The sequence below is a fragment of the Galleria mellonella genome, unplaced genomic scaffold, assembly GCF_026898425.1.
Source record: "Galleria mellonella isolate WM207_F2 unplaced genomic scaffold, CSIRO_AGI_GalMel_v1 utg83, whole genome shotgun sequence".
Lineage (NCBI taxonomy): Eukaryota > Metazoa > Arthropoda > Insecta > Lepidoptera > Pyralidae > Galleria > Galleria mellonella.
This window is the reverse complement of record NW_026442162.1, coordinates 6,152,909-6,180,002: the sequence shown is the minus strand read 5'-3', so window position 1 is coordinate 6,180,002 and position 27,094 is coordinate 6,152,909. Positions and strand designations below refer to the sequence as shown.

The 27,094-nt window shown below is 34.0% G+C and overlaps 2 protein-coding genes across 3 annotated transcripts; one reads left to right on the top strand and one right to left on the bottom strand.

The window, feature by feature from the left end:
* The first annotated feature begins 2,252 nt into the window (after window positions 1-2,252).
* On the top strand, window positions 2,253-4,147 carry LOC113509979 (ragulator complex protein LAMTOR5). Its single transcript, XM_026893400.3, has 2 exons — window positions 2,253-2,633; window positions 3,590-4,147. Exon 1 carries the CDS (start codon window positions 2,358-2,360, stop codon window positions 2,628-2,630), a length of 273 nt encoding a protein of 90 aa, XP_026749201.1. The 5' UTR covers window positions 2,253-2,357; the 3' UTR covers window positions 2,631-2,633; window positions 3,590-4,147.
* A 777-nt stretch (window positions 4,148-4,924) lies between these two features.
* Window positions 4,925-26,540, bottom strand: LOC128202255 (calcium channel flower). Of its 2 annotated transcripts, XM_052901880.1 has the most exons (6): window positions 26,445-26,540; window positions 26,241-26,361; window positions 17,374-17,581; window positions 15,649-15,759; window positions 13,509-13,633; window positions 12,254-12,393 (listed from the first exon to the last, which is right to left on the bottom strand). In XM_052901880.1, the coding sequence occupies exons 1-5, from the start codon at window positions 26,445-26,447 to the stop codon at window positions 13,510-13,512; spliced, it is 567 nt and encodes a 188-aa protein (XP_052757840.1). In that variant the 5' UTR covers window positions 26,448-26,540; the 3' UTR covers window positions 12,254-12,393; window position 13,509. The 2 variants fall into 2 exon arrangements, with proteins under 2 accessions (XP_052757839.1, XP_052757840.1); XM_052901879.1 differs by lacking the exon at window positions 13,509-13,633 and having other exon boundaries at window positions 4,925-12,393; window positions 26,445-26,539.
* Between the last annotated feature and the right edge of the window lie 554 nt (window positions 26,541-27,094).

The window sequence follows — 27,094 nt, the reverse complement described above, 5'->3', positions numbered from 1 at the left end:
TCACCCTGCCATGAAACAGGAACGGAGAATAATAAGCCTGTTTCGAAAAGAAAATCTTTATTTGTTCCAGGTTCTATTACAGAGAATGTGACACAGCCACAGCTCGCACCAGTAGCTACGCCGGCATCTCCGAGTGGTGTCGAGCAACCAGTTGTGCTTCGCCGAAGTACGAGAATCAGAAAACCTACAAACAGATTGAACCTTTAAGTTACAACGTGGGGGAGTGTTACGTACGCTCGGAACGCACCTCAACACATAATGTCAAAATGTTCTGTCAGATTTGCGCTGTCTGCTATCGCTTGCTTTTACAAAATTAATACGTATAATAAATCTGTTGTTTATAATAATAGCATTTAAATACTACACCCAATATAGAAACCCACAAAACACAACAAATATTATGCAAGTTTTATACATATAAACCTTCCTCTTTAATCACTCTATCTATTAAAAAAACCGCTTCGAAATCCGTTGTGTACTTTTAAAGATTTAAGCTATACATAGGGACGGACAGACAGCGACAGCGACTTTGTTTTATACTATGTTGTGATGATAGGTGATAGGTAGAAAATATGATAGGTCGAAAAACGCCAACATAAAAAAAAATATTGAGTCTTCGTGACTCATCCAATCCGAGTGGTCCACATCAGTGCTGATTGTTCTTCATGTGATTCCTAACAGAAACCATCGTGATTAATTTATAGTGGATTAAAAACGATAGACTAATTAATCTGATGAACGAGGGAAAGAAAAAATTGTTAATAATGGGCAACGAGCAGTCCCACTGCTCGCAATATACTCTGCCAGTTTAACCCCCTCGCGGGTCCGTTGTAGGTACATGTTTTTTTTAAAGCCAAACAGACTAGTGATCCGCCCGCATTATGAGCTGACGGGAAATTAGTGAGTGATAGGTAAATGACCCATCGCGACGAATTCAACAAGTATTAACCACGATAGTTTCCAGAGGAACCGCGTAGAGGTCTACCTGATAGGGCATATCGTCACCTTTATTGTAAAGTTACGAAACTAAAAAAAATACATTTTGCAGGGGAACGTTTTGAAACATTAGAATGCAAACAACTTTTGATAGAAGACTACTGTAAAAGATCATGCTAACATTTTAGTTTTAAAATCCTGTTTTTTATTGAATGCGCTTAATTAGTTATTATTATATTACAAGTATCAGAAATAAATGCATATTCGTTATTTTGCACCTTCATACATGAGAGTTCCTAGGTGTTGAGTTATACAACAGCGAATCTACGAAAGTGGCAATTTCGTAAGTTGCCAAAGAAAATAATTTATTTTAATATCTGACAAACTAACGAAAGTGCCACTTTCGTAAATATACCAAGGTATAAATCATGTGTTTTGGAGAGAACTTCAGTTTAAATAACAACGTTATAGCAATCATTCATGTAAAATAACTAAATTAGGATTGAAAAATTGACAAAATAATTATTGAAATTTTCAAATTAAAGTGTTTATTATAGAAAATACTATAAAAATATGCTAAGTTTACTTTGGGTATATCACAAAAATATGGAGATTCGAGCTACTCGATTTCTTTAACCGTTAGAGATAGAAATTTTAAAATAAGCCACAATAACTAGTATGACGCAAAATGTAAATTTTTAAAGAAATCTCAAATTTAAAAAAATTGCGGATTCGTAAATTTGCCATAGAGGTGACGATATTATTAGCAACGGGTTTTTAAGCTGCACTGCACACAAAGATCTTATTTCTTCTTCTTCTTCTTTTCCTTAATGGCAATCGGTCGCTATTTTTACCACCATTTCTGCCAACGTCATGTATAAGAGGCTCGTACTGGAGATAGAAATTATAACTAAATCACTGATCTAACTTTGAACTTTTTGGTATAAAACTGAAAAAGACAACACAATATGAGTTAGTAATAAATATCAATACAAAAATCTTAAATATACGTTATTAATAGATATTATTTTTTACTTTTTTAGACAGTTGTCGTTTTGTTACTGTCACTGTCATAAAAGAGTTTGACATATAATACAGAGTACGTAAAATAATATTTAAAAGTCGACACCGCTCTTATACTAGCAATATTGGTAAATGCTTCTATGCAACCGCTTACAAATATCAACATAATAAAATAAATTAATTTTTATAGTCTTATGCAAGTGTTAACAATATACTTCTGTCTAAATTCAATTTATTGGTTGCATAGATTATATAGATACGTTATTTGTCGAAAATTATGTGTATGCTCTATACAAAATTACTCTGTGTTGTTTTCTAAAACAAAATTTCCACCCACCATTTCTAAACAACAAAGAAAACAAAACACTTATTAAATTGCCTAATTAAACATAATTACAATGGAAAAGGAACTGGACAAAGTCATAGAAGAGATAATGTTAACGCCAGACGTGAACGGCTGTCTAGTAGCTGACCACCAAGGATTATGTTTAGCCGCAAAAGGAACAGCGCACGTTGACTCCGCTGGAATCATAGTGGCCATATCAGAACAGGCGTGTAAAATACAGCCGAACCTTAAACCACCCACTGTGTGCCTGGAGACGGACAAAAAACAGTGCCTCATCCAACGACACGGTACAATTACTGGAGCGATCTTTAAACAAAAGGCTTAGTAGGTGAGTTTGTTTTGAACATTTTATATTTTACTTGTAAAGCGAATGCACAGGGAAGTTCTCTGTTGGAAGACAAAAATTAAATAAATATGATCGTTTAGCCTACATTGTCAATGCTATGATGCAATGTAATGCAATAGATAACCTCAAACTAAAATTCAAAATAAATATGCTTAAATCTAAATGGTCACGTACAATGCGGTTTCAAAGTAATTTTCTCTAGCGAACACTCAGGCTACTCAGGATGAGCTCCCTGCCGAGATTTTCCATAGATACTACAGTCTGAGGTTCTTCAAAAAAGGTATATTAAGGTTACTTCAGAGTCATCAATGTGTATGTGACATCCCTAGTGTTGTAGGCGTCCATAAGCTATAGTGACCGTTGGGCAGGAGCGTCATAGTACCAACTCTTTCCGTTAGACCGCATTCAAAGTCGGGTGGCTCGAATTATCGATAGTCAACGCCTTACTGTCCGACTTGACCCACTGAAACTGTGCAGGTATGTTGCATCTGTGTGCATCTTCTACCGAATTTATCATGGGGAGTGTTCTGAGGAATTGTTCGGATTGATACCTACTGCTGATTTTCACCACCGTGCAACCCGCCATAAACTAAAGTTTCATCCCAATCATCTGGACGAGTGGCGGTCTTCCACCGTGCGTTTTTCAAGGCACTTTCTTCCACGCACAACTATTCTTTGGAATCAACTTCCAGCAGCAGTATTTCCGAACCGATATGACAACATAACCTTCAAGAAAAGAGTATTCCTTTTTAAAAGGCCGGCAGCACAAAAAAGAAATGGGACTGTCAAACTCCATTGCTAACAATCCCTTTCCCACCCATAGATAACAGTTACCACTTTCTATCAGATCATTAGCTTATTTACCATTCTTTCTGCACAACCCTCTACCTGGATACACCTATTATTTTTGTAATTTAACTTATTTGTATTATTTTCAGATTTGATTTAATTATGTATCAAGACTGACATTAAAAAAAAAACAGAAGAATTATTGACCATTGAATCTACAATCACGATCACATGCTAGGAAAAGACACAGTTTAAGTTAAAAAGGAGTAAGCAGCATATTGGAGGCTTTGAATAACTTTGAAAAATTTTAATTGTAAGTGGCAATTACACCCATTGCCTGTTCCTTCGCTGTCCTTTATTTACACCTATTACATGTTGATTAATGGTGGAAAACATATAGTCGTAAATTTCTACTAATCTTCTGATATGAGTGTAAGAAACTACCATTGGCCTATTGAGTTATCTCTTATTTATTCCTCTAATAGCAAATAAATATATTATACTTTTTTTTTTATCAAAATAATGTTATCTTGTATGTGGTTTAGATTTGACATATTTAACCTATAAAAACATCCTTGTATTGTATTAAAAAATCTAGATTTATCCCTCACTTATTAAACTGTGCATAGATACCAAAACATATTATATAAATAAGTTAATTATATGTAAATAATTATATGAAAATTATTATAATTGTTCATTTTAAATCATCTTTTATTATTTCTGCTTAACCTTAAATTAGTGTACTCATAATTTTAAGGTCTGGTCACACTTGGGTGATCAAGTCTCGGCCCAATGTATTTGAATGTCTGTAAATAAAAATGAAGCTACAGGCACAATGATAGGAATAACTAGTGGTCTATCACGTTGGTAAATCCTGAATTAAAATAAGACAATCAGGAAGCATTTCTATCTAGAGATGTTGTGGATACATAGTAGGAAAGTTCTGTACCCTGTGCTACAGGTTAGTGGCGGATTTACCAACACGCTTAGTAGCAACAGCATACAATTTATTTTAGCTTATTTGTAGCCAAAAATTTTTATAATCAAATTTAATTGATTAAAAACTATAATTATATGATTGTTAGGATAATAGTGGTAGCAAAATTTAAATAGCATTTTTTTATGCTACTTAGAATGGCAAACAAGCAGATGGCCCACCTGATGGAAAGTGGTAACTGTCGCCTATAGACATTAGCAGCACCATGGACATAACAGAGTATACTGTTTCGTCTATAATAACCCCCATGCGTTGCCATTCTTGAGAACTCAAGTCTTATTCCTCTGTACCCTGTAAATTCACTGCCATATCCCTTCCTTCAAACCGAAACACAGCCATGCAAACACAACTGCTTCACGATAGAAACACGAATGGTACAGAGGTGCCCAAGCAAACAACTTTTGTACAGTCTCCCTCTGGTGATAAATGTGAAAATCCGACCCTTTAACAGGAACCTGTACATCGATAAATAAAACAAGTGGAGTCAATATACACACATTTATTACAGATATGCCATCCTAACAATAACGTTAACCCGACGGGAAACAACTGTCTGCTTACACTAAACAACTATAATGTATACATAATATATTATGCCTGACGTTTACGAACAATTCTAAGTTACCAGTGGCGGACTAAGCACATCAGGGACCCGGGCGGTGAAGCTGAATGAGGCCCCCAGTTTAGGAAATTGATGTAATTTTACAAGCTTTTATTCAGTTCACATTTGTATCTATAAGTCTTTATGATTATTTATTTAACCCTTCTTTGCATGTTTTTTTTTTTTTATTGGTGAACTAAATCAAGGCATATCACCAATTCATGTTCAAAATTAAAGGAAAAATGTAAACTTGACAGCTCTGTTTTTTTTTCTGCAATGGACATTAAAAAGGTATCCAGACACGATCAATTTAAAGTGAACTTGTTCTTTTATATAAGTTTTGTGCATTCAATGTTATGATGAAAATTTCCACCATTATGCAAAGAAGGGTTAAAATCTTGCAAATCACATTTAAATTAAACTTAAACAAACCTACATAAAACATAGGTATTTATGAGGAAAATCAGCCAAAACCAGGGTCCCAGCGCAGTTAGCCCGCCACTGTAAGTTACACTTTGGCTCAGTGTATTTTTCCTTATTTATGGCGATTCAACGATGACAATCGAGAAGAATATAGACATTGCATTGTAAACAGTATTTTTACACTGAAACCAATTTGTTGTTTACGATGCACTTTACTTCGCGAACAACACACAGGTTTCATATTCTTGGTGACAGTAAAAATCATACGTTCAACAGCTCTCCAATCCAATCAACCTAAAAGACTGACTCGTCAATAGGCTAAGACTAGCTCATCATGTTAATATAGTATAGCTTTGAATTATCGCTCGCTCGCTCAAAGAATTAAACATTCGATTCAAAGTTGTTTCTACACTGAACCAAAGTTAACATGTTCTAGTAACATAATTACCTAAATACTAGCAAATAAACATGTGTCATAATAATAATGGTAGACATAAATTATTTACAATTGAAAAATAAATCCTGACAATTTATAATAATAATCAAAAAAGAAAAGAAAAAAATCGACGGATGCAATAAATTAAAATTATTAGAAACTCGGTAAATATTATGACAGTGGAACGCGTGTTGCCAGCGCTTACATTAAATAGTATTTACTGCACGAGACCGTCTGTCAGCTGGCAACACTAATATCTTATTATGCATAAAAAAAAATCACAAATTATAATATTGGCTGTATGTGAGCAACATTAACCTAAAAATTTTACCTATAGACTAGTGCCTTAACCACAATAATACTCGTCGGCAGGCGTCAGAACAATCAGTTATATATTTTACAAAAATATTATGCCAGAATAACAATGGTGTTGAATTGTGTTCGGTAGTCACTATGGTTACAATCTAATACATCATAAACATATCCCATATATTTAACTTAGTGTGAGGCCCTATACTTGCACAGCATTTACACATTACACCTAGTGGAAATCTATGCAATTCCGTGTTTATGGTAAAACAATAAATTTGTATACCCTTGACATGATACTAATTCAGAGTATCTATTGTCCACTGCGGTATATATACCTCAATTTTTCTTGCCAAAAAAGAGCCCATCTCTTCATTCGTCAAACATTTTAAAATTATCGACGGGCGATGACGAGCCACGAAAAACAGGAATGGAGACCCTGAATTACCAATACAAAGTGCATGCCTACAAGATATTTCCTATAAACTAAAATTAACGCAACAAATTCGGAAACAAAGCGGTAGCTCAGTCGGTAAGGGCACTAAATTTGAAGTCACAGAACTACGGTTTCAAATCTGGCTTGCTTAATTTATCAACCACAAAAAAAAAAACATGATTTTGACATTTCAATTATTTTCAATAACAAACTGTAACTATTGCACATGTAAGGGATTGTTAGTAATGGAGACTAAAAATCCCATTGCTAGTAATATTACCTAACCAGGTCGACCTCCACGCGGTTCCCCCTGGAAACTGTCATGATTAATTCCTCATGATGAATTCATCATGATGGGCTAACTGGCCTGTTTTCATTCTCATCTATCACCCTTCACTGGTGCTCCGCCAGCGTACCCCGTTAGCGCAGGCGGGGTTACCATACCATTTTCATCCAACAAAAAAAAAATGTTTAAACTATAAATGCAATTTATCTAGTTACATTCAATAGATAGGTACAACGAACATTTACGTATCATGGTTTCACTTATATTGGATATGTGCATGACAAATCATGTACTAACAGCGACGCTTGTAAATTTAAATATACACTCAACACTAATATACAGCTGCACATATCGACTATAACGATTAATCACGTACCCTTTACTACAATTCATTGAAGGAATACTGTAAATTTTACTAGAAAAATGTATGGAAGCGAGTTGGACCATCAATTGGGTTTATTTCAAATGTTTTCCATAAGGTGTTTTATTTAGTAAACAATTTTTAGTATGTCTTTTTATAGAACTAAGTAATTTAAAAATAAAATATACAAGATATTTAGATAATAACATGCAATAATTTTTTTTTATACAACTTAGAATGGCAAACAAGCTGACGGCCCACCTGATGGAAAGTGGTAACCGTCGCCTATAGACATGAGCAGTACCATGCACATAACAGAGTATACTGTTTCGCCCATGATATCCCCCATGCGTTGCCATTCCTGAGGACTCAGGTGTTATTCCTCTGTACCCAGTAAATTCACGCCATATCCCACCATTCAAACCGAAACACAGCCATGCAAACACAACTGCTTCACGGTTGAAACACGAATGGCACAGAGGTACCCAAGCAATCGACTTTTGTACAAAGTCTCCCTCTGGTCACACACACATGAAATGAATTCAAGAACCTTTTTAATTTAGCTGCTTGTTTTACGCACTGTTATATCGATTAAAGTTAAAAAGACATATTAAAAATATTTTCTAATCATGTAAAATACAAAAATCAAGATAATTCATGTATATTTTGTATATCAATGGTAGAGACTTTGTATATCACGCGGTCATTGTTAGTTATTTTAGCCAAGTCTTATTGTGAAGAAAATAGATTTAGGAATACCTTCCCTTAATAATATTAATAAGTTGATATTAAATGAAAAATACGTTTGCAACTATTAAATCAGAGTGCCTATTGTATGTAAATTAAAAAAAACCCTCCCAGTAAGATGGTTTAGACCTGTCATCGTGATGTTTATATCGAATTTATATAACTAAGTTTCCGAAACCATCCGCTAGAGGCGCAACAAGTTATAGAATTTGTACAGTTCACACTTGGCATTCTGAGGATTATGTACCGCGTTATTGCATCTAAATACGGAGACAGTAAAATATTATTCGTAAATTATTAAACATAATAAATACTTGGGAGTTGGAAAAATCCTTTTTAGCTGCATTTTATTTGATATAGGCAATGGGCACATTATAATTTACTGTAGCACAGCCCTATAAAATAGGAGAACAAAATGTAAGAAATTTTATGAAACCTTCAAATGTATATTACAATAATAATCTAAATAAGTAATAAAGGAAATGGTCTACAATCATTATAAATGTAACGAACGCGACTGAACAGTCACTCAAGATGTTGGAGCAATATGAATCTTATTACAATTGAGAAAAGACTAAATCACATATTCAATATCTACTTAATTTTGAAATATGAACAAAACGCGTATAAGTTTAAAGAAAAATGAGACCAAACTCTCAGTACATTTTGGAATGTATACATACATTTATATATATATATACGACTAAATAATTTCATATAAACCAAGCGTATTCTGCCACTGTTTTAGTATTAATAAATTAATCAGTTAATTAAATAAGTAAAAATAATTTCAGTTACATTTTACAATCGGTGTTAACGCAGTCGGTCAACGCCTGGCTGCGGTTTGAACCTCTAAGTTGGCGAAATACACATTCGGTTCCTTTAAAAGATTGTCGCTCTCTTCAATAGACACATACTGTCTTGACTTGATTTGACACCAGAGGGCGACACTTTCACACGTGTAGCCTACTGCTACACGTGTGAAATACATAGTTCATTAGACTATAAAACATACTGTAAAATAGAGGCGAGACATATGCATCAGAACTGTCAAAAACAACAGGTTTCAAAAAATACCAATTCAACACTTGTCCGTTGAAACCGTAATACCTGTTAGAAAGAGATAGCAACTATCCCCTGCCTGTTGTGTTAAACGGAACATGCTCTTCTAGTATCTAGCATATAGAGTTAACTTATGTTAGAAAGGGATAGATAGCAGCTACTCACTGCGCTAAACAGTATGTTGAAACGGTGTTGCAATATAACATTACGTTATAACGGAATAGACTGTTATTTTGCAAAAGCCGTTATTTCAGAGCAGATTGTTATTTTCGAACATGTTCCTTATCTAAGCTCTTTCAGACCACCTCTACTGTAGAAGCAAACTTCACAGTTGTCATTCCAATTTCGTTTGCATACAACACATTGAAAATATGTTTCATTTCATTCTAATATCAATATATTTCACTATCTAATTTACACACGGTATATACGCACCACAAAAACAAATGCATTTACTTAATGTTCATATTATAGGCGCATAATTTTTACAAAAATCAAAATTGATAGACATGTTTGTGTCGACTCGATTCATACAATCAAATTTATTCGATAGCATAAGTAACAATTGGCCTAAATAATATAAACAATATATGAGACCAACATATTTAGCGTATATGAATTTATAGTTCTGTTATTATGCAAAGTTTTATCATTACTAGTTCAGTAGTCTACGCGTCCGTTCATTAATAAAAGAACATATAGATTTACATTAACTAAAATAATATCACTAATCCTATTTTATTAAAATAATCAATGATTAATGACGAAATTGATATAAAAATATTAAAACGATATGATACTCTTAGAAAGCGATTCTTTAACTTTATAATGTGCACGATAATTTTATTAAAAAAAAAAAAAAAAGTAATAAGCAGTCCGTTCTTAAATATACTCGAAACGCAATCATACTCAACTTATAAAAAAACTAACAACAGCCATTGCAATTAGAAACTTAGTAAAATATAGTTTATTAATATGTATATAATATTATGCGTGTAAAATTAATGTGTTCTTAATTATTTCGGATCGCGAACGCGTCCTATTTGACATTACGAGTAATTATGTCAGATTTCCCGCCAAATTTTATAATTTAGGTACACTTTTTTTCTTTTAATATCTACAATTAAAATAAATAATTGTACATCGCACAAACCCTTTCGAAAGTACTTTAGTGTACAAAGTTGTTTTTTTTTCTAATATATATATTTTATTGAATGTTGCCAGAGTAAATTATAAATTTATGTATAGCTTAATTTAGGGTTGAAAATTGACATGCAAAGTACACAATGATATCACAGTGTAAGGAGTTAGAGTTCTTTAGACTGTGATAATATATTTAAACCCATATCTGTGGTATGAACTAGAGTTTGACAGTAGTTTTTTTTATTATAACAATAAACAAATGCTTCAACTTCGCTTACTAACAGGAAAAATATGTTAAAATAAAATTATTATGTATTAATTATTATGCCACCTCAGAGGAATAAAAAAAAATTAAAAATTTATATAACTTGGTATCAATTGAATTGTAAACTAGGACCCAAAATATACCTGTTTATTGCATGTTCTCAGTCCATATTGTATATCTGATAATTTATTATAAAAAAAAATATAATCACTCTGCACTCGACTGTCGTACATGTAATCAAATTTCGTCTGTATAGTCATCAGCTTACAGAACACAATCATCTAGCAAACTTTAAGCCTCTGTTATGATATTATTATAAGATATGGTAACATGTATAATTTTACTATTAGCAACATGTCTACGCTATAAACACAACATTTTACTACATTGACTATCTTATGATTTTTTTCTTTTATATATAAATATAACATAGTATAACCCAATTATTATTATCTATTTGTGAAACTAAACTGTATAATTTGGCAATACTATTTCTACATATTGGAGGACATTAGTTCACGCGACGCTGGCAACACGTCACCTAAACTACAAGGAATGTTTGGAAATGTTCGCATTGAAAGAAAAAAAAAAAAACGGTCATCAAAGACATACATACATACATACATTTTCATGTGTCCAAAATGTGCATTTACATACATACAATATCAGCTCTCCAAAATACCAGATGAAAATATACAAACCACCAGAAATATTTATATAAACAATAGTCATAATTCCATGGACAGAGTAAAATCGAGATGGGACTAACAATAACGTCTGAGCGTTCATGAAATCTTTCATACAAATCTGGTACAATTAAACACTAATTTCGTTGTAAATAAAATAATGTACCCTGGAAATATTTTATCAATACGTTATTTAATAGGTTTGGAAGAGACTTCAATTGGTTTGGTCCAATTTACCTGTTCATTTTTGTAAATCAATAATGATTAATTCCACAATAAAAATATATAAATTGTATCTTAAAACTAAATCTTACTAATGTAAAATTATTATGCATTTAAATAATAACCTGTATACATATTATGAGGATTCCACACACACCTGCAACATTCACCGGTCAAACTCAACTTTTACAAATGTCTCCGAAGACATTTTACAATAAAACTATGAAATGCCAAAAATAGACACAGTGATCTGAATATTTTTACAATTATATAAAAACCATTAACCTTGTCTGAGATTGACAATTTTTTTTTTTTATACAACTTAGAATGGCAAACTAAATTATGCTTTATTTCATTATTGAACTATAGTTTAAAAATGTTAATTAAAAAGTTGCCAGGATAAAAACATATTATTTATATATCATAATTTTAGTAATTTATATAATTAATTTCATTAAAATGATCAATAATCAAGAATATTTATCAAATTGGATTATTAATGTATAATAATTCGGTTTGCCCCATAGTTGTTAGTTATTACAGTAATTAGGGGGTATAGCGACGCTCACCACAATGGCAGGTCGACCTCTGATTTTACAGTAAGGGGATTAGTTGTGAGCGTATTTTCAGGAATTTTGTAACTTTTTTTTTTATTTGCTGATTACATATCTGGTACTAGGAGAGCATAACGATTGAAGAGACTCACGGCGCGAGCAGTTGCAGCGACGGTCAGTGTTCGACACAGGCGCCGGTGAGTAAAGTTGACTACACATGAACAATCTGGTACCAGGAGAGCATAACAATTGAAGAGACTCACGGCGGCGGCGGCGGCGACGGCGGTCAGTGCGGGAGCGGCGCGCCGGTGAAGCTGACCGGCTGCTCGTTGGTGACGAGCGTGGCGCGCGGCGCCGTCGTCGGCTGACCCAGCCCCGCCTCCAGGTTCGCCGCCGACGTCCTCATGTCCTCTATTGATGCTCTGTTCACACATAACATTCGATCAATACACGAACAAACCACGATAAAAAATTTTATGCAAATTATAACATCAATCCTGATGGAAAACTGCAACCATCGTCTAAAGACATGACCACACCATGGGCATTTATAAACTTTCATTTTCACAAGTTAAGTAATACTCTGTTCCTATAGCTTAAAGTGCTGCCACAATTAAGATGCATCTAACGACATCCCATTTCGATAGGTACAGCTTTCTTAGCAGTTGGTAAATATTAGGTTTTAGCAGTAAAAAAAAACTATTTTGTTACTAACAAATCATGTACTACATTTAAAACATCTTGATACTATAGAGAGATTTTCATTAAACATACCAAAAAACTATAAAGATTAAACCAGCCTTAAAAAATAGACTGCAATCAATTCCTTTGTTTGGTTTAGGCAACATATTGTTCCATCGTGTAAAATTTATACTATAAATGATTACTTTTATTGCTGGCATTCATAGACTATAAATATTGTATCACAGTTGCAGTAAAAAAAATTTATACTTTGGTCCTTCGAACCGGATTAACACACGATTCATGCAACAGCAAGTAGCTAATAAACAAAGTGCATTACTATAATCGTTGCTTGATACCTAAACTACAGTTAGCTATAACAAACCATAACATAACTATTTACTAGAATAATGTCAGAACAAAAATAACAGGCTTTCTTCAATGTTACATGGAAGCAACTCAATAGCATAATTAAAACAATATTTCTATAAATAAAAACAAGACAATTCGACAAGCGTTTTGAGAAATTATATCACAGTTCTTCGAGCTATATACGTAAACGGTAAATGCGTAACCACCATAGACAAGGTGTATAGACTTACATTCTTATTCATAAAAATTCAAACCTCTTAGAAACCAATCTTAACCATCAGAATGTTCTGTTACTTTCATTCAATCTAGTAAATTAGCACAAAAAAAAATAACATCTCAGTAGCTAAAATAAGTTTTAGAAGTTTAACGTTTTTACGAATAAGAAGGATTAGTCTGTAGGGTGCGCACGATCCGAGCAGCGTGCTGCTATGTGAACGAAACCGCGGTATAGTACGCGAGGCATGCGAGCGAGCCAAGTGCCTGCCTTAGTTGGGGCGCCACACGTCGGGGTCCTCCATGAGGGTGACGTTGTGGTCCTGGGACGCGAGCGGAGCACCAGGCGGCGTGGCGCCGCCGGCCGCCATCGCGGCCATGTCGTCGCGCGAGCCCCTGCGCCCACGCACGTTACACACAAACCCACCACGCACACACACGCACACACACGCACACACCGCCACGCCAATACAGTTAATACAGGTAGTATTATGAAACTCCCACATGTTATATCACATTAGTTAGGTAGCGTTTACTTCTGTTTTCGTTATAAAATGTATTATCCATATTTCATCATGTAAGTTAAGACAGCTTACTAGTACTGACGTAGCTTGATTCCTAATGCATAGATGTAGAATCACATACTATTTATTTATTTATTACTTTAATACACGTTTATGAAGATAGTGTAAAATGCTTTCTGTTTTCTGAATTAATACTATCATCATTATCATTGTCAGCCTTTAACTGTCCACTACTAAACATACATGCCAATAGTTGTCATGCTTGACAGGTGAATTGACAACCGCAGTTAGGCTTTAGAGATATTTTAAGAGGGACGCTGCTGCCCATCCCTCGCTCTCCCTTAGTTGCCTCTTACGACACTCATGGGAAAGGAAGGGGGTGGCCTATTCTATGCCGGGACCACATGGCGAAATTAATATTATAATGCAATTCATTTGGTAGATTGTAAAAGCTGCCAATAGAATGAATGTAAATCGCTTCCGGACCCTAACTGTGGTGGCTGTTTTTGCATAACTAACCATAATTAGTTTTATTGCCAGAATAACAAATTTTATAACGAAAACATCTAGAATCAATAACATCTAGATAGCGTCTCTAGAAATGCTTCGACAAAACAGACATTCAAAATGGCGCACTTATAAAATTTTATTAATCTTGTAATTGGTGAATTTTATACAAATTATCATTTTATTTACATTAAATATATAAATAAATATTATACTTTTCGACTTTCATACATTCTGACAAGAGATTGAACATCCAAAATTAAAAAAAAAAACAATACATCAGCCAGCAGTGAGCTGACCAGTTTTGGGACGCTATGGCACTCAACGCTACATCTAGATGCGTATGATCTGTATTTATTATTCACTCTAAGAACATAGGCGTATGCACCCACACACACAAACACCCGTTAATAGAACACAACAATACATTGTTATTAAACCTTCAACCCGTTAATGACTTATTTAAATTAGACATAAAATTAACGCATCAGTGTACATGAACTTAGGGTTTCTTTTTGAATGGCTCCAATTAATTACAATAGATATATAACATCTAAAAATTCGTTTACAGTTATGGAATGTTTATACAGGTTGTAACATAAATCAGGAATGGCAACGCATGGGGGGTAAATAGATAATCACTTTATTTGAGCCATTTATGACATACGTAAATTAACAAATGAGTCCATACAATCAAATTAACACTTTTTTTAAACATAAAAGATAAAATACGAAAATATGTTTTGGCCATGTGTGTCGCAGTGACCCAAATAGGATACAGCTCAGTGATAGTATTGCATTTTTTTTATACCACTGAGGTGGCAAACAAGCATACGGCCCACCTGATGGTAAGTGGTTGCCGTAGCTTATGAACACCTGCAATACCAGAAGTATTACGCGTGCGTTGCCGACCGTTGAAGAAACCTCTATACCCCCCTTTTGATATAACCCCATGCTGTAGTCTCTTGAGAAAAACCTCGGCAGGGAGCTCATTCCACAACCTGAGTGTTCGTGGGAGGAAACATCTTTGAAACCGCGCAGTACACGACCATTGAGGCTTGCATAAAAGCAAAGCACTGATTTTCAGCTGCAGCCTGAAGTAAGGCTACACGGACGCGTGCAACGAACCTAAGCAATCTCTTCCAGACGATTAATTAATTATTAAAAAAAATAATTATTTTATAAATACTAACAATAAAGCAACGCTTCAAATTACATTCTTTTTTTGGTTACAACCTGTATAAATTGACTGATTAATTCTAGAATGTTCCAAAATTTATATCAACATCTAAACACGATCCATTTTACAGAATACCCCAAGTGTAAAACAAAGTTACTTCTGTTGCCAACTCTACAGAGTTCAGATTGGCGTGTACTCACTTTTTGCCCAGAGCCATCATGCCGTATATGATGCCCGTGGCGAAGATCGAACCGCTGCCGAGGAATGTGCTCACACTGAAGAAGCAGAGGAAGAACGGGGGCAGGGACAACCTGGAATCATATAAACACAATAATGTATATTTTATATTTATTCGTTTATATATGTAATTTTAGTATGTATATATATATCAATAATTACTAGTACCACATTCGAGTATTCAGACACTTCCCTATGGTTGACTGGGAGAGAACGCTTTTAGCATTAAGTTCGCCATGTACACATATATGTACTAATAAATAAATAAATAATGTATGGAAGCTACATATACCAGGCTAAAATAGATAATAATTAAAGAAAAACTACAATTCAGAATAATTTAGATTGTTTCCCAAAATGGCAACCTCATAAAAATAATAATATTATTATAATAATATACTCTGTTATTTTTTTTTTACTGCTCATTAAAAAACGGTATTTCCATCAAATAAACACTAAACTTTTTTTTCTAAATTGCATAAAAACCTTAAATTATTTGTAAAACAAAAATTTTACATAAAATACGAAAAAACTATTTTTCAGAATGTGTGTCAGATTGACCCAAATAGGCAAGCAGCTCAGTATAAATAATAATATTATTATAATAATAGGTACTTGTTTTTTTTTAATTATTCATTAAAAAAATATTTCTCAAATAAACAATTCTAAGTAATTATTTTGTTAGTTGCTAAAAGTTTTTTTAAATAATAAATGTAGTAATAATTTGATACTTAATTTATTTTACAAATGCCTTTCAAATTTTTAAGCGTGTAATCCCCTTACAGAATGAAATTCGCTTCTTTTTCTTAGCCGGGACATACATCTAATATATATCGTATATATATATATAAAAAAAATCGGATTTTTTATATTACTAGCAGAGTTCGAAAAAATTCGATTTTTATAAAAACAGGTTTTTTCTAACTATGCTAATAAACGATACGTTTTACGCTTTTAGAGCACAATTAGGATAGGTATATAAAAATGTATCGGTTGAGTCACCACAGGCAAGAGCAATGTGAACGACTACATAATCATATACCTACATTAACAACTTTATTAGTTTACATACCAATTAATGACTAGTTACAGACGCCGATTAAAATGTCAGACTAAAAAAAGATACAATGATAATTATGTTGATGCTTGTATGTTGTCGTTTATAGAATGGAGATGCAAATAAAACGCAATGTTATGTTTTAAATATAATTTAAGACTATTGTAGCAAAACCAGTTATTTTAATTTAAAAACTAAACTACTATATGGAATTCGAATTAAAATGTCTACGTAACCAAATTGTAAGTGTATCTTTTCAGATAAAAAAAAATATTTTCAAATCGGTTTACAACATAGTTATTAGGTAACAGATAATATATGTATGTATGTATATATATATATATATATATATATATATATATATATATATATATATATATATATATATATTGTACAAGAACAAATATGAACTAACTTAATTAGCCACTCACTGACTACTACGACACAGGCCTGCGAGCCTAGTGTAGTAATCACTGTATTGTATAACCGATTTTTTGCTACAATAAAGTTATTATATTATTATATATATATATATATATATATATATATATATATATATATATATATATATATATATTGATTGATTGATTTTACTATATGTATTGATTGATTAGTTTAGATAAACACTCACCCAATATACAAGGCGGCCTTATTCCAGTAAGGCCTCGACTCTATATTGTCGGAGAGCGTCTGCACGTAGTCTATAAAGAAGCAGCAGCACGGCGCCTCCGCAACGATCACCACGAAGCCGGCGAGCATCTGCCAGATGCCAGCGATCAGGCACTTCACGTCCAGCAAGATGATGCCCGCCACGTTCAGCAGCCCCAGGATTATGGCAACTGGAATGGGACACGTGCGTTAAACTAATCTTTTTTTTTTTATACAACTTAGAATGGCAAACAAGCTGACGGCTCACCTGATGGAAAGTGGTAACCGTCGCATATAGACATGAGTAGTACCATGGACATAACAGACTATACTGTTTCGCCCATGATACCCCCTATGCGTTGCCATTCTTGAGGACTCAGGTGTTATTCCTCTGTACCCAGTAAATTCACGCCATATCCCACCCTTCAAACTGAAACACAGCCATGCAAACACAACTGCTTCACGGTTGAAACACGAATGGGACAGAGGTACCCAAGCAATCGACTTTTGTACAAAGTCTCCCTCTAATCTAAATCCAAAGCAGGAAATAGAATAGAATAGAAAACATTTATTGCCAGTAAACACACAATCACAATATAAAATATAAAAAACACATATACAAAAACCAAAATTGCCTAGTATGGCAAAAGGAACCGGCTCAGCTGATGCTGTGAGTGTCCCAGCGCAATGTGAACGTCTGTAAAATGTTCGCTTTCAGCCAGTCCCACTCCTAACAAAATACAACCAAAATACACTGCATTTACACCACTGTAAATACAAAGTGCTAAGAAGTTATCTTTGCGAAGTCTGAACCGATTTTGATTATACTTTTTGTACTTAAATTATAATAATAATAAACTCTTTATTGCGCACAGTAGAGATGTATACAAGGAGTATTTATACAGAATGTGCATATACAAAAGGCGGCCTTATCGCTAAAAGCAATCTCTTACAGACAACCTGGATTATCTAAGGAATACCGGCGTATAGTTGGGTTACAGGAATTTCAGCTATTCCTTCATATGTCCATCAGACATTCATTCAGCAATAACAACTTCTAATCCTGTATTCGTTATAATCCAAAAATAAGAGGGGAAAGGGATTGTTAGCAATGAAGTTTGACAGCCTCATTGCTAGCAATATGCCCTATTAGGTCGACCTCCACGTGGTTCCCCCTGGAAACCATCGTGAACAATTCTTGTTGAATTCGTCACGATGGGCTAACTGACCTACTTCATCCTCACCTATCATCCTTCACTAGTGCCCCGCCGGTGTATACCGATAGCGCGGGTGGGGTTACCATTCCAACTTAAGTTGAAACACTTAACCGACAGCTGGATACGACGGGATTTGAAACGGCATCTCCCAGCTATACCGCCCAAACAGATTTCTAACTAAATCCGTTCTAGACTACTAGCTTTTACCCGTAACTTCGTCCGCGTGTCCGGGATAAAAATTAGCCTATATACTCTTCCATCCAATATAGTAAATATTGTTAACGTCAGACGGGTCGTATGCTTGTTTGCCATTATAATAGTATAAAAAAATATACCCTGTCAGGTCGACCTCCTCGAGGTTTCCCTTGGAAACCATCACGTTCAATTCCAAATGAATTCATCACGATAGACTAACTAACCCGCCTTTTCATTCTCACCTATCATCCCTCACTGGTGCTCCGCCAGCGTATCTCGTTAGCGCAGGCGGGGCTACCATCCCATTATCATCCATAAAAAAAACCATTGAGGCTAGGAGGGAAAAGAATTGTTAGTAATGGAGACTGAGAATCCCATTGCTAGCAATATACCCAACCAGGTGGACCTCCCCGCGGTTCCCCCTGGAAACTATCATGGTTAATTCCTGATGAATTCATCATGATGGGTTAACTGGCCTGTTTTCATTCTCATGTATCACCCTTCACTGGTGCTCCGCCAGCGTATACCATTAGCGCAGGCGGGGTCACCATACCATTTTCACCCATAAAAAAAAAAACATTCAGGCTATGCGTAGATAGATCAATCATTCGCAATTCAGGACAAATCATCCTACATGTAAATATATATTATTTAGCTAATTATTAATAAAATAAATTGTTAACACCATCAAACTCTCTACAATATTTCAATCGATGTATGCCAATATGGAAAAACATAAAATATGCTACTGACTCCAATAATTTGACTTCGGTCGAGATCTATTTTTAATTTAGAGTGGGCGTCAAATTGTCTCACAATTGCGAGGGTCCGTGGAGTGGTCAACAGAGTCGGATCCGTTGCATCGTTTGTTGCTATAATTGGCTCGAGTAAGTAACACGTATTGTTTTAAATGATAAGCGAATAAGCCGACTGATCTGTCTCAAAACGTGTGAACAAGAGCGTTAAGGGCTATAAGATCACTTGTATGTACTACAGATATGGCGTAAATTTACTGGGTACAGAGGAATAACACCTGAGTCCTCAGTAATGGCAACACATGGGGGTAACACGGGCGAAACGGTATACTCTGTTATGTCCATGGTACTGCTCATGCCTATAGGCGACGGTTACCACTTTCCATCAGGTGGGCCGTCAGCTTGTTTGCCATTCTAAGTTGTATAAAAAAAAAACTTGTATGTTAGAATTTTTTTTGTCATTGTTTTATTAATGTCAATTTTGCTAATGTGAAATTGATGTTTTTTTTTTATACCATTAAGGTGGTAAACAAGCATACTGCCCACATGATTAAGCGGTTACCGTAGCCTATGAAAGCCTGCAATACCAGTGGTATTACGCGCAAAATATTTAATTATCCTGGTCAATTAATAACAATATGTACATATAATGAAGTAAAAAATCGACAACGGGAATGAAGTCGAGTGTAAATACTAATATATATGTACAATTGTATAACATATCGTCATAATCGTAGAATACTGACGGATCTATATATGTAATATTCGTCAGATCCGTCAGTATTCTACGACTATGACGATATGTACAATTAGTTAAAGACTGACAGATGAGTTATTTACATTAATTAGACGAGAGCACGCTTCACAACAAAAGTATTTACTAGTAGAGGACATATGTATAGAGCAGTAGTTCCCAAACTTATTTTGTCTACTGCCCACTTTGAGAATAAATTATTTTTTAGCGCCCTCATTTTGTCACCTACTTAAAAACCACTATTACTTCAAGATCAACATATCACCCCCCAAGCCTCTACACAATGCCCCCATTTTTTTACTGGGTCTCTTACCGCCCCGCTTTAAGCCTGCAGCGCCCACAAGGGGGCGTTATCGTCCACAAGGGGGCGTTATCGCCCATTTTGGGAAAGGCTGGTATACAGAATATGTATGAAATGAATATTTTAACTACCAATTTTCAGTTCTGTATGCCCAAATCATTACATATAAATCTATAGATTTTTTTAATAGATGATAATCGAAGGGTAGCCCCGTCGGCGCTAACGGTATACGCTGGCGGGGCACCAGTGAGAGATGATAGATGTGAATGAAAAGGCAGGTCAAGGTTAGCCCATCGTGATGAATACATCACGAATTCGGCATTATAGTTTCCAGGTGAAGGTCGACTTGATAGGGCCTATTGTTAGCAATAGGACTAGTAGTACGAAATAATAACAATCCCTTCCCCCCCAAATATAGACATTAGTATCAATCTCTTTTCTAATTTTTAAACTATTGGTTCACACACACAGTGATGTTAGATAAAAATTATCTAATCAATATAAATAAGGAAATATTAAATAGCGTATAATGAATAATTATAACAAATATTATTTTTAGAAAGAGTTCCCGAATCCTCATTTACTTTCGTGCACACATTTCATCACCATCATCATCATATCAGCCTTCAACTGTTCACTGTTGAACATAAGCCTCCCCTAGCATAGGACGGTTATGCCAGCAGTTGCCACGCTTGGCAGGCGGATTGACAACCGTAGTTAGACATTGGAGATATTTTAAGAAGGACGCACACACACATATATCGTCATAGTCGTAGAATACTGACGGATCTATATACGTAGTATTTGTCAGATCCGTCAGTATTCTACGACTATGACGATATGTTTGGAAATTGAAGCTAGTTTAGTGACGGACTATAAGGAGGCGGTAAGGGCGGTCCACCCAGGGGCTCTGGTCTTAGGGAATCTCTAAATGCCTCCATTTTCCTCGTCCATATTCACATTCTATGTTTTTTATTTAAATCTAATTAAAATTTCATTTTTGTTCACACTGAAATCGACCCAGAAAATGGAGCTCAACATTTCGTTCGTCATTAATCCTACCATAATAGTGAAAAGGAACGATATATTAACATTTCTAATATTTTTTGACCGGTATGTTTCATCTAATTTTAGCATCAAATAAGTATTTCGTTCGACCCTGAAGTTTCTTTAATATGTTTTTTTTTTAATAAAAAAAAAATACTTGTTTAAAAGCATTTTTGAACAGTCATGTTTTTACGATTCCTATTACTATTTTATTATATGAATAAAGATCGTTGCTTGAACATTTAATTAAACATTTAAGATTTAAATAAATTATCTATGAATACTATTTACATTTTAGCTCACATTAATTTACACAAATAATTAATGTGTCATACTATCAAGATAATATTTACAAAGTAAACATGTTAACAAAAAGATACTGCATTAAAATCAACTGACAGTAATGTTTTCTTAATTGTTTTAATCTTGTCATACATAACAGATACCATCCGTGTGTTGGAATTGGGCACTAAACATAAAAAAAATGTTTACTGTCCCGCACTGGTTAATAATAATGTGCCGTATAATCACACCAATCGTTTGCCCCTCAATCTACGTTTGCCCTTCAGGCTACATTTGCCCTTTATGCTACGTTTGCCCTTCAGGCTACATTTGCCCTTCATGCTACGTTTTCACCTCAAGCTACGTTTGTTTCTCAAGCTACGTTTGCCGCTCATGGTACATTTGTCCCTCAAGCCACGTTTGTCACTCAAGCTATATTTGTTTCTCAGGCTACGTCTGCACCTCAGGCTACATTTGTTCCTAAGATTACGTTTATTCCTTAAGCTACGTTTGCCCTCTCTGGCTACCTTTGCCCCTCAAGCCACGTTCGTTCCTCAAATTAAGTTTGCCTCTCAAACTAGAATGTCCAGGCTACGAACACACACATAACACCAGACCCGAGTCAAATCAAAAAAAGTTCGTTTGCGAGATCGTCCCGTCTGGAAATCGAATCCGAGACCTCATTTACGCAAAGCGACATATCCCACCACTACGCCATTGAGGTCGTGAACGAATGTGAACACTGGGAAGAAACATCAACAGACTAAACTAATGTATCGATAGATAAGTTTTCACTACCACATGCATGAGATAGAACGAGACAGCAGTGTCTGACATCTTAATATTTCTCACATATATGCTAACCTAATCAGAAGAAATACGTCAATCGCTCATAATATGTTCTACCACCTCGTTAACTACTAGTATGAAGACGCGACTAAACGCGCGTCTAATAGATATTCCTTCAAAACAGTAGTTCTTAACCTTTTTGGCTGGCGACCCAATGTATTTTTTTATGCAACTTAAAATGGCAAACAAGCTGACGGCCCACCTGACAGAAAGTGGTAACTGTCGCCTATAGACATGAGCAGTACCATCGACATAACAGAGTATACTGTTTCGCCCATGATACCACCCATGCGTTGCCATTCCTGAAGACTCAGGTGTTATTCCTTTGTACCCTGTAAATTCACTATAAATCGTCTAGTGCAGCAGTGGACTAACGGGGGAGAGGAAGGAGCAGGTTATCCCAAGTCTTTGATCCTGGGGAGGCCTCCAAACGTTTCCATTTTTTCTTTCCCTATCCGTATTCTATGTATGTTTATTTAAGTCTAATTCAAATGTAACTTGCAAGATTTTAAATAAATAATCATAAATACTTATAGATACAAATGTGAACTGAATAAAAGCTTGTAACTTTACATCAATTTCGTAAACCGAGGGCCTAATTCGGTTTTGCCACATCGGGCCTTTGACCGGCTTAGTCCGCCACTGTTCTAGCGATAATAAAATAATACGATTAATTAAAAGCCTATGGTTTACTGAAATTAATATCATTATAAAACAAAATCATTGTTTTTTTTTTTTGTAAAAAAAATGTGAAATCAAATTTCACAATTACTTATAATGTTATTTAGAGAATTGCTGCGGCCCATCACAATACCGCCTGCGACCCGAATTAGGGTCGCGACCTGCGGTTAAGACACGCTGCTTTAGAACATTCGTTTGGAAGAGACACACTTTAAGACAACATTGACTGCTTTGGACATATTTTCACAACTGTACACATATGCTACTGTTTATTTATATTGATCTCTCTACCCTTAAGAGATATGATTGATTGTTTACAATTTTTTTTATTAAATCTAGTGTATGTAACAACAAAAATGATCCAATGTCTTTGGCATATCCTGAACAATTATGTGACAATTTGGAATGCACTGCTATATCTAGAAGTGTCTGTTGAGGAACTGGTGAGAAAGAGTGCTTTAGACTATGGTACATATATTCTATGCCAATTTAAAAATAACTTTATAAGAATACTTTATCTGTGAAAACATAACAAAGACTTCCTCATTAATATTAGTAAATGTTATATAAATACTAATAAACACATGTAATACTTAGAACTGCAAACACACACTTGACACATGATGGCTTGGGTATTAACAATGTTTATCAACTGATTAAAATTGTACTTATAAATTTATGGTGTCAGACATTAATTTTGTGACTGTTTCCCCTTGTATCACTTACAGAGTTACCATTATCACACAATTTTGCAAGAATTTCAAAATTCTCCTACTTAGTAGCCAATTCCATATAAAAGAATTCTTATACAGGGGGGAAAAGGATTGTTAGCAATGGAGTTTGACAGTCCCATTGCTAGCAATATACCTTATTAGATCAAACTCCACGTGGTTCCCCCTAGAAACCATTGTGAACAATTCTTGTTGAATTCGTCACAATGGGCTAACTGACCTACTTCATCCTCACCTATCATTCTTCACTGGTGCCTCGCCAGTGTATACTGGTAGCGCAGGTGGGGTTACCATTCCATTATCACCCATTTTTAAAAAAAAAACTTATACAAAATATCATGTATTTCAACTATTCTGAATGAACTATGTGTTCATGAATTATTTAAGCAGTGAATTAATTCATTTATAAAAAGATATAAAGGCTTATAACATCCTAAAATCAAATGATGGTTTGTAATGAAAAAATTAACATCTATTATCAGAAACAAACATTATGTGTTAGAGCACCTGCAACAGTACATTCCGTAGAATAAGTTGTCACTCCAAATAGTACATCATCCTACACTACTGTCATTCTAATTATGAAAATATTCATTAAAAATTAAAAGCAATCTCATGTATATTTTATATTATATAAATTTTCTTTCAAGTATCAAGTCTTATACTATAATATGAGGAAAGAAAGCAAAACCAGCATTAAAAAAATGTTATGACTATGAATAATTAATATATTGTGATATATAATACATTATATTAATTAATAACAACACAAAATAAAAAATGCAGACAAGAATAAACAAAATGAGTTTCATTTTTTTTTAAATCTAAATAACCACTTCATTACAAAAACTTACAATGGTGACAGATATTTAATTTTATTATAAGAATTTATAATGTAACCATTGCATTACTGTAAATGAAGGCTTTTTATTTATTTTTTATCAAATTTTTGTTGAGGCTTTAGTACACCGGAGTGACTATGCCAGCCTCATAGGGATTGTCAGAAAGTCAGTCTGTCAGTCCGTCAGGTTCCACCTGTATCACCTTTAAGGTTATTTAGGAATCAACTCTCTTCATTTTACTTACTAATATTAAAAAAAATTATAAGGCCAATTTAAGAAATAAACTTTTCTAAATTGCTACAGATCTGGATGTTCTAGGTTTTTTTATGGGTGATAATGGAATAGTAAACCTGCCTGTGCTATCTGTATACACTGGTAGAACACCAGTGATGGATGATAGGTGTAAATGAAAAGGCAGGTCATTTAGCTTATTGTGATGAATTCAATGATAAATTAATCATGATGATTTCCAGAGGGAACAATGTAGAGATGGGGGCATCATGGGCGAAACAGTATACTCTGTTATGTCCATGGTACTGCTCATGTCTATAGGCGTATACGGGTACTACTTTCAATCAGGTGGACCGTCAGCTTGTTTGTCATTCTAAGTTGAATAAAAAAAAATAGATATGTACCCAGACTTTACACAAGATCAATATAAATTATTATTAGTTTTAGAATAAAACAATTAATAAAACAAACTATTCTATAGACAAAGACATACCTAGATTAGAAGTAATTATAATAGACATTTTTGTCCCTATACTCATACCATTCCTACACAGATCTTGTATTTTACAAACAATAGTGTTATATAATTTAGATAAGTTTTTATTTTATCGGCCCATAATAATAATTACCCGCTAATTAATACTATTGTATATTCATTGAAATCACTTTTAAAGCATTACTGCTTAATGAATACCTATTAATTAGACATTCACCTTTTAGACAAAATTAGAGATATAAAATACCAGCTCATTTGTTTACAATAGTCATTTGTTACCTATAACGATGCTATTTCAAATATAAGTATTTTCAAATTGAAGATGTGTAAATTATGGCATCAATCTCAGCTGTTGACTCGTCATTCAAAGTCGGGACCAGTTAACATATGGCAAACATACATTATTTATTTCTTTATCATTATATAAAATTGTTATTTAAAGTTAATTAAAGATAGTGAAAAAACATACTGAAACTGCCAACTGTGCCCAGGGCTCGACCGCCGTAGCGCATCCACCAGGGAACGTCATCTTTCTGGACATTGTTGTCTCCCGGTCGGGATAGAAGCATAGAAATCTTGTTTGTTAAAGACTGAAAAAATATTGTACATTATAGTATTCTTATAAGAAAAGTTTTTTGGGCGGATTTAAAAATAATTTATAAATAATCTTTACCATTTTCGAAAAATCAATTCACTTCTTTTGTCAGCTGTCAAGTCAACCAATAACTGGTTTGTTTTCATTATCAAAATTATTACCACGAGCACAGTGAATAAAAACCACAGACCGCCTAAACAGAGTTAAAAGTACTGCACAAAAGTAATTTAAATATTATTTTATTTATAAAAATTTAAACTACAAATTTTAGGTTTCAATACAAGAATTTGATTATTTAGAGTGGAAATTAATTTAATTAATCCATATTTATTTTAAAGTATCAGGTTTATTATTATACATTTTGAGGTTGTACATTGAAAACATACTTTTAATAACACGTTTTGTTATTGTTAACGCCATACATTTTAATGTGTAAAAGTTTTGATATAAAGACCATTATTTTGTTTACAAAATTATTTATGTCATAATTATTAAAAGAAACATAAAATATCTTATTGTCAATCAAAAAAGTAGTTATTAATTAATTAATAACTTATCATAAGCGAAAAAAATTAGGTCATCTAAAAAAAAGTTGACAGGAACAAAACGCAGTCTTCATGTCTGTTCGTCGGCTTCAGCAGTTTGCATTTTTTCATTTAGATTTGTGAAAGTTATTAGTCCTATTTAAAATTGACTTTCTTTTTAAAATTCATGAGGCAATTAAAAGA